Source organism: Lathyrus oleraceus, chromosome 7, assembly GCF_024323335.1.
Source record: "Lathyrus oleraceus cultivar Zhongwan6 chromosome 7, CAAS_Psat_ZW6_1.0, whole genome shotgun sequence".
NCBI lineage: Eukaryota > Viridiplantae > Streptophyta > Magnoliopsida > Fabales > Fabaceae > Lathyrus > Lathyrus oleraceus.
In genome coordinates, this window is record NC_066585.1 from 416,635,323 (window position 1) to 416,646,972 (window position 11,650).

The window sequence follows — 11,650 nt, forward strand, 5'->3', positions numbered from 1 at the left end:
ACTCATTGATTTTTCTTCTCCTAAGAACACGTTAACTCCTTCTACTACAGACAAATAAGTCTCCAAAGGTCGAGCATCCGGTAGATTGCATAGTAACGTCGTTCATCTAAAACATAAAACAAACAAAAATAGGTTAGCCGAACTATGGCTTGCTCTGATTCTCATTCCAGATGAGATACGTAGGCATAAGACGCGATGTCTTAGCGAGCACACTCCTCTTTAACCCGTAGGTAGCCGAGCTACGAAGACTCTGATTCTCATGTTCAGATGAGATACGTATGCGGTGGATGCGACGTCCGTGCGAGTCATTTTATTTTGACCCCTCTTTTAGTAAACAGTACATTAGATAAACCCACACCCTTTAGAAAAGAACCACAAGAGTGGATCCCGTAGAGTACTACGGATGCGTAGGGGTGCTAATACCTTCCCTTCGCATAATCGACTCCCGAACCCAAGATTTGGTTGCGAGACCTTGTCTTTTCCTTTCCTTTTTCCAGGTTTACTTCGAGCGTTTCCTTCCCTCCTTTGGGATAAATAACGCACGGTAGCGACTCTTCTGTCATTTCTTTCGCCGGCTGTTTTTTTTGCATTCCCTTTTTTAGGCTGCGACAGGGTGCCCCAGTGTTGAACTCACATCGTACATTTGCGTTGTAGCCTGGTGGGAGTGGGAACGGCGGAGGCCTGGCTTCCCTGAGCTTGATAATATGGGGTTCGGTAAGCTTTACCCTTCCCCTTGGAGGTTGATGCAGCGTTGGTCTCTCCCTCTTTTTTCTTGGGAAACCTACTATAAGGTTTCTTCGCCCCATTGGCAACATTAGCAAGGCTCGGGATTTTTCCAGCCTTTACACCGCTCTTAATCCTTTCGCCAGCAATGACCAGATCAGAGAACCCAGCCGATGTACTCCCTACCAGCTTCTCATAGTAGGGCCCCTGAAGTGTCCCCATGAACATATCAACCGGTTCCTTCTCAAGCATAGGTGGCTGGACCCTAGCAGCTAGGTCCCTCCAACGCTGTTCGTATTCTTTGAAGGATTCTTTAGATTTCTGAGCCAAGCTCTGAAGTTGCGTCCTATTTGGCGCCATGTCAGTGTTATACTGGTAGTGCTTCAAGAAAGCTTCATCTAACTCTCTCCAAGAACGCACATGCGAGCGTTCAAGCTGCATGTTCCATTCGAGGGATGCTCTGCTAAGATTGTCTTGAAAGAGATGTATCAGTAATTTTTCATCGCCCGAATAAGCAGCCATTTTCCTGCAGTAAGACCTGACATGGGTCTTGGGGCAGGTATTTCCTTGATATTTCTCGAAGGTGGGTACTTTGAACTTATCTGGGATCTTGATCCATAGGACTAAGCACATATCTGCAGCCTCCAGCCCGAAGGTGTTAGGGCCCTCAATGGCTCTGACTCTTTCGTCCATCATCTTGAGTTTCCTTTCAAGCTCATTCTGTGGTGGCCCGAAAGGTTCGTACACTGACTCGTTCCTATGCATGAAGAAGTCTCTGTCGTGGTCCTCTGTACCAGCTTGGGAACCCCCATGGATAGGGACATGGTAAGTGTTAGCAACATTTGGATTGTTAGGCATCCCTTCTACATGGGTTTGATTGGCGATCGGGACCCCATTCCCTATGATGGGATTAGCAGCGTTCATGTTGACATTGGCCCCTGGGTTAGCCTGACGATTCTCTTCTTGTCGATGGATGACGTTCTGCATGATGTCCATGAGTTGCCCTAGTTGGGCCCTCACTAGATCCATCTCCTTTTGCATGGCAGTCTGGTTTTGCTCAATCCTTTCCATAGCTATCTTTTGCTTAGCTCGGGTGTTGTAGAAGTAGGAAGTCAGCTTGACGACGAGAGGTACTGAATGAAAAGCCAAAATGATGGTGAGACCAACTGGATATATTATGAAATGCATGGATAAATGATTGATGCATGATGCATGTTCGTTCATTTTTTTTATTCTCGGGGAAACCTTATATGATTCGTGATGCGACAGTAAAGCATTATAGAATAGACGTAAAAGGTTGGAATACCGACTTCACTCAAATCAAGCAACTTTATTCATGAATTTGATATTACAATTACAAAAGCATCAAGTAAAGTAATTCAAAACGTGGAAAAGAAAACATGGATCTATGCTCAAATGACGCGTTTTGCTTTTCGGTCCTTCATCTCCTTCAACTCAACTTTGAACCTTTTCATCATTTGGTCACAAAGGTAAAGGAATTCGAGTATGGAGTGGGGAGTGGTCTTCTCATCAGCGTCCTCTAGGGCATCCTGTAGCTTCCAAGGAACTTCTTGGGTCAATTCATTGCAGAACCTTGCCAAGAAATCATACTTGGCTCGGTATAGAGCGGCTGCAGGTTGCAGCAAGTTGATAGATCCAGCATAGGTGTCGAGAAGGCTATTCATCTTAGTCTTTTCCTTGAGCCAACCCAAACTCTCATTCTTCAAAGAAGAAAAACGGCCTTTCCAGTGTTCGACACTTGCGATGGCAATCTCAACCTGGCGACACTTCTCCTTTCACATTTGAGGGGTAACATAAGAAACCCTTATTGCCTCCTCTTTGAGGTGACGTTCCACATCTATCTTGGCCTTGGCCTCGCAGAGGGCAAGCTTGAGATCCTGAATCTCCAGGTCAGACGCATCTCTCAATGCCTTCTTCTCCTTGACAACCAACTCGAACCAATAGTGGTTGTCCCCTCGTTCTTTCTCCGTCTGTTTCAGCTGTTTGCGGAGAGAACTCAACCCCATATCTGCTTGAGCTAAACCCTCTTGGTATTTCTCTTTGAGATCTTCCTTAATTTTAGCCTTCTTTCTGCTTTCTGACAAAAGCTCGAGGTCCTCCTCACTCTTCCTTTTCAGCCTAGCATGGTCTTTATCCAATGCATGAAGCTTCGAACGCAAGTCCTCATTTTCTTTGGTCAACTGTGCCATAGTTGCTTTCAGTGCATCCACTTCTTCCTTAGAAGCATGTACTGGTTCTGGTTCTGGAGAAGGAATAGGGACATCCACACTATATGGCATCTTAACTTCCTTGGCCCTTTGCACCATCCATTGGCGGTACGGCTCTTTAGCTCGGCAATGACGCTTCCCTAGCTCTCTGCCTTTGCGATGAATCTGGGTCTAAGTTCTCTTACCCCTCTGCAAAAAAGTTGGGTTCTCTGTTCCCACATTAGGAAAGATGAAGTCCTTCAATAGTTCAACTCTTGCTTCATTCTCCATTGGGTATCCCAATTGTCTCAGGGCCAACGAAGGGTTGTAGTTGATGCAACCTCGTGGACCCATGAGTGGCACATTTGGGAAGTCTCCACAGCTCATGATCACTTGCTCTACGTTGGATGCAGGAAGGTACCAAACCAAAGCTTCGACGGTGAGAGAAGCAAACTTCTGGGACCACCTCAAATCTTTCAGGAAGTCCACCCAAGGCCCATTCTGAGGCATATGAGATATGAGTCCAGTATACAACAGTGAAGCACAGCTCAACACAACACCCTTTATTTTCTCATGCCTAGTGTGCAATCAGTAGTACACATCAGATACCAATGCAGGGACAAGATTCCCAAACACGAACACACTGATGATGGAGTGGTTTATGTAGTCGTCGTCATTTAGGAACAGGACGACTCCATAAATCAGTAGAGCAAGGATGGCACTGAAAGGAAGCCATTTCCCCTCTTTCTCCAAGGCCCATGCCTTTTCTTCCAAGAACTTTCTAGCAAACCCCCTAGGTCCCAGAACAAGGGAGACCTCTTCAATAGGTAGATGGAGTGCTTCAGCGACGGATTCAGGAATCAATGGTTCGCCCAACTTAGTGAATGGAGGGTGGTCCTTCACATACCAACCTAGGAGTCTCTCATACTCTTCAATAGTTAGAGCCAACTGGAAGTCTTGGAATGTGAAACATCTGAGAGGTGGATCATAATACTGGGATAAGGCCACCAGAGCTGAGACTTCTAACGAAGTAGTAATGAGATTGAGGATCCGCCCATATCTGCAGATGAAGTTGTTCTTCTTGCAAGGAGTGACCTTGTTACAGAGAGTTATCAGGGTATCCACTCTAGGAAGCTTGAACTTGAGTGGAAGGGTATTCCTTCTTTCTGAGCCCATCTTGAAATGTTTACTGCACAATCACAAACCTTTAGGGTTCTCCGAGAATAAGGGCCAATGTATGTATGCAAAATGCAATATGTTATGAATGCATATGCTACAAGAGGACAGGATCACGGTAGATTCAAGGTGTGTTGGAGTTTAAGTTTCCCTGCAAGAAACCCATATACCCTCACGAGGTGAGTACTAAGACTTCTGAAGATGCTTAGATTCACGAGTCATGAGGCGAAAGTGTTGTCGTCGACACAAAATACTTGTGGGCCAACAACACTTTTGGGATGACCTCCTCTAAGTGAAGTTTCCTTTCAACCTCAAAAGCCAAGGATTGTCTAAAGGTCCTCGGAGTCATGGACCCTATTCGGAAGAATGGTCGTCAACGCGAATATGACTCACGTGCCAACCAAACTCCAAAAAGAATCTACTCCAAGCGGGGTCTTCATACATCCCCCTCAAGACAACTACGTACGACGGGTCAATACGAATAACCCTCCTATCTTAGGTGAACTCCCTAAGCCTGTGTATTAGGCTTCTCGCTTTATACTACTTATCCCACAAGATCAGAGGAAGATAATATATAGCAAGAATATATAATAGACATGGATAAATAAAGCAAGTAATAACAGAAGTAAACAATCCAAGAAAAGGATACAGGAAAGCTAGGCTTGACTCGCTTATGGGAACCTCATATTGTCCCCAGCAGAGTCGCCAACTGAAGCGCCGCGAAAAATGCAGAGTCGCCACCGGATTTTATTTATTCCAAAGGAAAGGGAAAATAGCGATAAAACCCCAAATGAGAGGAACGGTCTCGCAACCAATAGCGGATTCAGAAGTCGGTTATACAAGGGGAATGTATTAGCACCCCTCACATCCATGGTATTCCATGGGAACCACTTGCCCGTATCAAATACATATGGATGTTTATTTATCTGTAAGTTGCTTGCTATTAGGAATGAGATGAGATAATAAGGTGGGAGAGAAAATAAGTTTTAAGTTAGTGTGCTCGCCGAGGATTTGAGCCCTCGTGCCTACGTATCCCCATATGTGCAATAGGGAAATCAGAGCTTCGCAGTTTGGCTCACAAATGGTGTATTTGTTTGGTCATTTTTACTGAATAGTATTGACGTTCGCGCGCTATTGTTCACTTGCTTGTATACTCTGTCATGGGAGCGGAAAGTACTTGCTTGTTTGCGGTAAAGTGGAGATGCTTGGTTCGCACTCTAGCAGTTAAACATTACTTGCTCACACATGGATGCTTAAGTTTCGTTCACGGTAGAACGGAAGTAACATGTCCTTATTGAAAGGTTTTGAAGAGAGTGCACTAAGGCAAAAGATGATTTGATTTGTTAGGGTCGATTTTATGCATGAAGACAAGCATTAGACCCTTGACTAGATACAGTCAACGGTCCAATAACTTGGGAGTTGAGAGGATAAGTTATCCTAACCACTCTTTTTCGTCCAAAAAGAGATTTGATTATGAAAGGAGTTTGGCAAGTTTAATCGTTGGAACTTAGAGTGGCACAAGTCTCTAACCCTTGTCTAAGTACAGTCAACGATCAAAGTACTTGGGAGTCGAGAGGACAATGGAGTCCTAACTATTTGTTTTTCTTCCTCATAGCGCCTAGATTTAACTTGTTTGAATCATTAGATATTTTAAAGGGGAAACTCAAGTGTCAGGTCCTCAGGCTAGGTACGGCCGACAACCCAATTGCTTGAATGTTGTGTACAAACACGTACACCCCATTTGCATTCCAATTTGTTATGAAAATGTTTCGAAAAAGAAACTTGACGTTGAATCAAGTGTTTGAATTTATTAGGAAAATAGTGAGTGAAAAGTGGAGGTGAGATAGGATAAGGTCTAGAAGAGAATGGAGAAGAGATGTAAATGATGGATCTTGGAGTGGATGGAGAATGCTTGACGTTGGATCAAGCATTCATGTTGCAATGGGGTGAGTTTCATTCGGAAAAACAACTTGACGTTGGATCAAGTTTCTTTTGTTTCTTTTGAAATGCTTTGTTTATGGTTTTGTATTTTATCTTGGTTATTAACATGCATAGTGAGCTAACTAGAAAACAATAAAGCTAAGCTATTACAGGACTAAGGGAGGGGGGACATTTAACCCACAATGGGGGGAACCCACAAAATAAAACACAAAGACATGAGAAGAAAACTACACTTTACAAATTATTGAATAAAATAAAAGGAATAACTTGGAAGATGTTTGGATCTCTCATTCACATGTCACCATAAAAAAAAACAAGTGGTTAGTATGCATTAATAAAACAGAATTAAAATGCTAATTCAAGTGAATGAGATGGTATGATGATAGAATGATGTGATATAGTGATCACGATTAACAAACATATACCAAATTAAATTGAAATGGAATTTTCAATTTGTCCATTAACCACAAACAAAATGTAACCAAGTCATAATGAGATTAATCGTGTATATGAAAATTAACATGGAAAATCAAATGAAATTCTAAACATATCATATTAATTGAATTAAAACCACAAAGAATTATGGATCAAAACAAACCAAAATTAATATGGAACTATCTTTTTAATTTGGTTAAAAGGTGAATTAACAAAGTAATTAAAATCTATACATGTTAATCCTAAATCATGTACACAATGAGAATTAATCATCTCTTATTATTTCTAAGCATAATGACAAAATAATTATCATGAAAATGGTAAAAAGAATAAAGAAATATTATGAAAAAGAATAAGAAAGAAATTGTACAAAATAAAAATATGCACACAAAAAATGGCCAGGGGGTTTGATTTTGGAATATGGTGCAGGAAGCAATTCCAGGCGCATGGGCCTAAAGGCCAGAGGCCCATGGGAATACAGTCACAGTACAGGGGGTGTAGAAGGTAATCTAGGATAATGGCCACGAATTGCTAAGGCCCGAGCATTGAGCCCACATATCATGAGCTAAGGTAATAGTCAACCACCACACGTGGAGACTTCTGATTGGCGCGTGAGTGTAAACAAAGTTTTCAAAAATGCGCGCCCTGCCTTAACGTTATCTGGAACTCATCTCAGATGAACCACCATGAGTCGCCGCGCCATAAATCGCCTCCGGCGGCGGCGACTCCCCCAAATCCGAATTATATACATCTGTAGCCTCGCCGTCAACTCCTGATTCTGAATCTCTGATTATATACTCCGCCGGACCAGAGGCGGTCCTTGGCGGGCGACGGTGGATTAAATTCAATGTGATCCTACGTACTACCCGACTCAAGGCGTGGATCATGAATATGACAGAGAAATCTCTACTTCCTTCCAGATTTTCTCACATCGGCAAGAGATATTTAGAAATCCTAACTGGAAAAAACCTATGTCCGTCGCCACTCTCTTAGAATCGGAGCTCCGGGATTAGAGCTCCGATCTGCCTACATCCTCTTTATATTACAGCGACAACAATCTGAAGAAAAAAAAAGAATTTGGAACTGACCTTACCGTAGACGGCGACTGTGACGGTGAAATCTCTTCTCCCAGGTAGTGACTCTGTCTCCCTCTTCTTCTCTCTTTGATCTTCTTCTTCTTCAGTGGACGAACCGAGGATTGATGTTGTGAAGGATGAAGGTGAGGGTTGAGTTGAGAGAGTGTGAAAACTCTGCGGATTCTTGAGGGCGATGAAGATGATAGTGAAAAAACCCCTGAAATTGTGATCGTGAAGTGATTTGTAGCCTGAGGTTCCGTTAGAGACTCCAGTTGAAATTCACTTCCAATGAAACTCAGATGTAGAAAACGGTTATTCTCAAAAAGTTTGTTAGGATTAGCTGGCAATGAATCGGAAATGGACTCAAGGTTAAAAATGAATTTTAATTTAATTTCTTTTCAGTTTAAAATTCATTCTCATTTGGGGTTACTTTTCTGAACGGATTTCCTGCAGGGTGTGCCTTAACTCAAAGCTTCCCCCTCATTGAACGAGTTATGTTAGATAGTTCGCGTTGATTCCATTGCTGGTTCAGTTCCAAGGGAGCCTTAGGGAAGGTTCCAGATGCCTTGGTTCGAAGCTCCCTCTTGGTGAAGTTTTGTTGAGAATTAATGTTGCCTTCTTTGTGCAGGTTAGAAACAAAGGTCCTTTATGCGAAGTCGACACAGGATAGTAGTTCTCCAGCTCAATCCATGGGTGAGTTCTTTGATACGCGAAGTGGACTCGTTTACAATGTACTCCAAGCGGAACAAAAGACGAAGGCCTTGCAACAGCTGCGGCAGGAAGGTTGACAAGCGTAGATGCCCGCACTCTATTTGACACTGAACAACTGTGGTCAGTGAATATAGTTTTGATCTCTGGATTCGACTTCGGATTCTTGCGCGATTCGGTTGAAGAGTGTGGTTCAACGGTTCTGTGATGACGACCTTGTTATGAGAATTTTGTGGAATTTGCATATTCCTGAGCGGCTTATAGTTTGGCCTGTGTAAAGCGAGTTCCGCAGAAAACCTCATTGACCAACCAATAACCGGCAAAAACTTTGACGATTTCTTCATCTCAGCAAGGGTGCTACCAAGACAACCTGAACGCTCAACTATAGTCCATCCAACAAGCCAATCGATATCACTTTCGTGATTGGATATGACAAGAGCATGCTCTTTACCCATTAAATGAAAGGTTTCAGGATCTGCAAATACTTGAATCTTGACTCCAGCTCACCAATTAACAATCCAAACAAGCTCGAGCCTAGGAAGTTCTGCCACAAACCTGTTGATCCGTCTGTAAAAATTCTTCGAAACCGGCCGCACAGTCACGTAGCAGGTCGCCTGAATAAGGTTAACGATGAGACCGGAAGCGAAGAAAGGAAGACCCAATAGGACGATCACAGATGCAGGTGAAATTGGCATAATAATGGTACTATTTAATTTACTTTATCAATTTTCAATTTCAGTTTCAATCTCAATTTCAATGGATTATGGTTATGGAAGTTGTATGTTTATAAATGGTTTGTTGTAGTGTGGGATTGATCAATGCTGTAGATTTATGAACCGGTTCAACTAATCCTTGTTGCTGCTGAATTTGCAGGATTTTATAGCAGTGCTCACGTGTCGGTTGTGCTGCAGCCTTATGGCCGGTACTTCAATAATTGTGGCAATGCAGAATTTTCTTTAGCTATCTTCGAACTGCTATACAGCTTTGAGGACACTTACGGGAGAATATGTGAGGCCTTCCTTACAACCAACAAGTTCCCCAAGAGTTACACTAAACCGTTTATTGACCGAGGGAATGGTACTTGTGTGCTACCCATCACGGGAGACATCTCCAGAACGATTTAGAAGGTTGTGTCGAGGAATTCTTACTGAGCCGGATTTTAGAGCTCCATTAGCAACACCGTTAAGACCAGCTTTATGACCACAATCATGTATCTCAATCCCATGAAGTGTTTGGTGAGTCTTACCGGTATACTGATCACTGTTGAATGATTGGTTATGATGATGCTTTTTTATCAACTCCTACACTACCGATCTGACCTACTGTTGGCTATTTCTGCAGGTCCTGATGGCAAGAAGCCTTTATTCCTGACCATGTACCCTGCAAGCACCAGTGGCCGTCTGCCTACAGGCGTTTCCCAATAGCAACAGATGGCTGGACATCCCCCGTGTACCAACTACAAGCATGGCAATTTGTTGCGGTTTGTTATCGGTTCGGTTCTATCTTGTTGTCATGATTGGTTAACGATTACAGCGTGAGTTGCTTATGATGGTTAACTTATTTCAATTTGTGGGGCAGTGTGGAAAATAAGACGTTGGCGGGTAGCTCTGCCGGTACAGATGTATTTTGCGGCATGATGCATGTGTAGAACTTCATTGGTTCCGCTGGATTAATAAGGTCTTGGTCATGTTGCAGCAAGGTGAACTGTCATAGATACTATTACGGAATATGGCGGATGAAGCTCATATGTATGTCTTTGCAATCCTCTTATTGTAGGTGAACGACCTAGTTTGATGGTTGTGTAGAAGGTGTATGATAGTTCACATATGCGAGAAGAAATCGTGAAACCGGTATGGTTACGTCATGCCTTGTATGCTGCTGAACAGGAACGAAGGTGATGTATAGTTGTTGTTGCCGTTTGTTTTAAATGTTGGTGAAGTGAAGTTTTTTCTCAAACACTGACTTTGAATTGGCAGGAACACCGGATTTGGGTGAAATCCACCTATACGGAGACACCGCTGATAGCCACTTGGTAGCGACTAAAATATCTTTCCGCCACTCATGCTCACACCGCCAACAGCTTTGGTTCAATTGTTTGGTATCCAAAATGTGAGAACAGTTGAGGCAGCTGCAAACATGGCCCGCCGAGGAGCCCATTTCAAACAACAAGGCACGCCAATATGGCTACTCCAACATGCTACCTCACTTTTCCTGTCAATACTCCAAGCATGCATGGTCCCGCCTCCTGAACCTGTCACTACATACCTCCCATCTGGGGTAAATGTTGCCTCTGTTGAGGTGCCATGACGTGGTTCCAAACTGAACCCACAATGCTTATCTCCTCCATATGCATCAAGAACACGTATATTGTTATTAGTTATAGACAGAAGCATTGATTTTCCATCATTGCTGAATTTAATATCACAAACTTCAGCTTTATCACCACCCACGAGAATGGTGTCGAAGGGACCCTTGTTGTATGAGCGTGAATATCTTTATAGCTTCCCCTTCCGTTGCTACGGCAAAGACCAGGCCTGAAGCTATCGTTGATAGGAGACATGCAGAGAGAAACAACTATCTATTTATGCCCTTCGAAGTACCGTAGACAGCGGTTATCATACCGTGATGAATACCACAACGATTCTCCAGTAGACTCCAAATTGTACCTTGCAGAGCATATGACAGAACTTGGATGATGAGTAAAGAAAATTTGATCAGTACCATGTTTCTTATGATAAGTGGTCTTCAACAACTTAGCATTAGCAATGTCATAGAGGCGCACTGAGTCATCCTCACTAGCTATGACAAGTAAATCATCCTTACGATAGAAACCAATTGAATATATCTTCCCAACGAAGTCGGAGAAAATTGCTCCAATAGACCTGGTGTGGACGATGTTGTCGTCGAGCTCTGAAAGTGATATCGTCATCCTCGACGATGAACTGAGAGCTGAGCAAAGACGCGCACAAACGGTGATTGACTCAACTTCTCACACTCCTTTTACACATCGATTCCTACTTTGTATAAACTCGTTGGGATTCACTCGGGAAGTGGTGAGCTTCTTCTTCAGTTTGTAGCTTAGTGTTTATGATGAGATGAATGCTTGTCCATTGGTGAATTGATTTTGGTTTGGCACTTGAATGAATTCTAATGTGTGGATGGGTTCATGGATGTTTTTGCAGGGCTGCCGTACGCCATTGGCATTGAATTCAAGTTTTCAAATAAGGGCAACATGAATATCCCATGGAAATGGTCCCAAGCGAAAGTCCATGCGAGCTTGCACATGAAGCAACGTTGAATGGGATGTTAAAGGATAAGAGAATAGAAATTTAGGACTAGGCTTAGAAAAAGGTGGGTTGACTTTGGTCAAAGTTGACCAAAAAG

At 43.0% G+C, this 11,650-nt stretch overlaps 2 protein-coding genes and 2 pseudogenes across 2 annotated transcripts; all 4 read right to left on the bottom strand.

Moving 5' to 3' along the window:
• Positions 1–630: 630 nt before the first annotated feature.
• LOC127104124 (uncharacterized) lies at positions 631–1,911 on the bottom strand. The gene has a single exon (XM_051041331.1). The coding sequence runs from the start codon at positions 1,909–1,911 to the stop codon at positions 631–633; it is 1,281 nt and encodes a 426-aa protein (XP_050897288.1).
• Positions 1,912–3,122: 1,211 nt separating this feature from the next.
• Positions 3,123–4,106, bottom strand: LOC127104125 (uncharacterized). Its single transcript, XM_051041332.1, has 2 exons — positions 3,540–4,106; positions 3,123–3,431 (listed from the first exon to the last, which is right to left on the bottom strand). Exons 1-2 carry the CDS (start codon positions 4,104–4,106, stop codon positions 3,123–3,125), a joined length of 876 nt encoding a protein of 291 aa, XP_050897289.1.
• Positions 4,107–8,011: 3,905 nt separating this feature from the next.
• Positions 8,012–8,961, bottom strand: LOC127104126 (1-acyl-sn-glycerol-3-phosphate acyltransferase 2-like; annotated as a pseudogene).
• Positions 8,962–9,770: 809 nt separating this feature from the next.
• On the bottom strand, positions 9,771–11,418 carry LOC127106490 (protein ANTHESIS POMOTING FACTOR 1-like; annotated as a pseudogene).
• Positions 11,419–11,650: the final 232 nt, after the last annotated feature.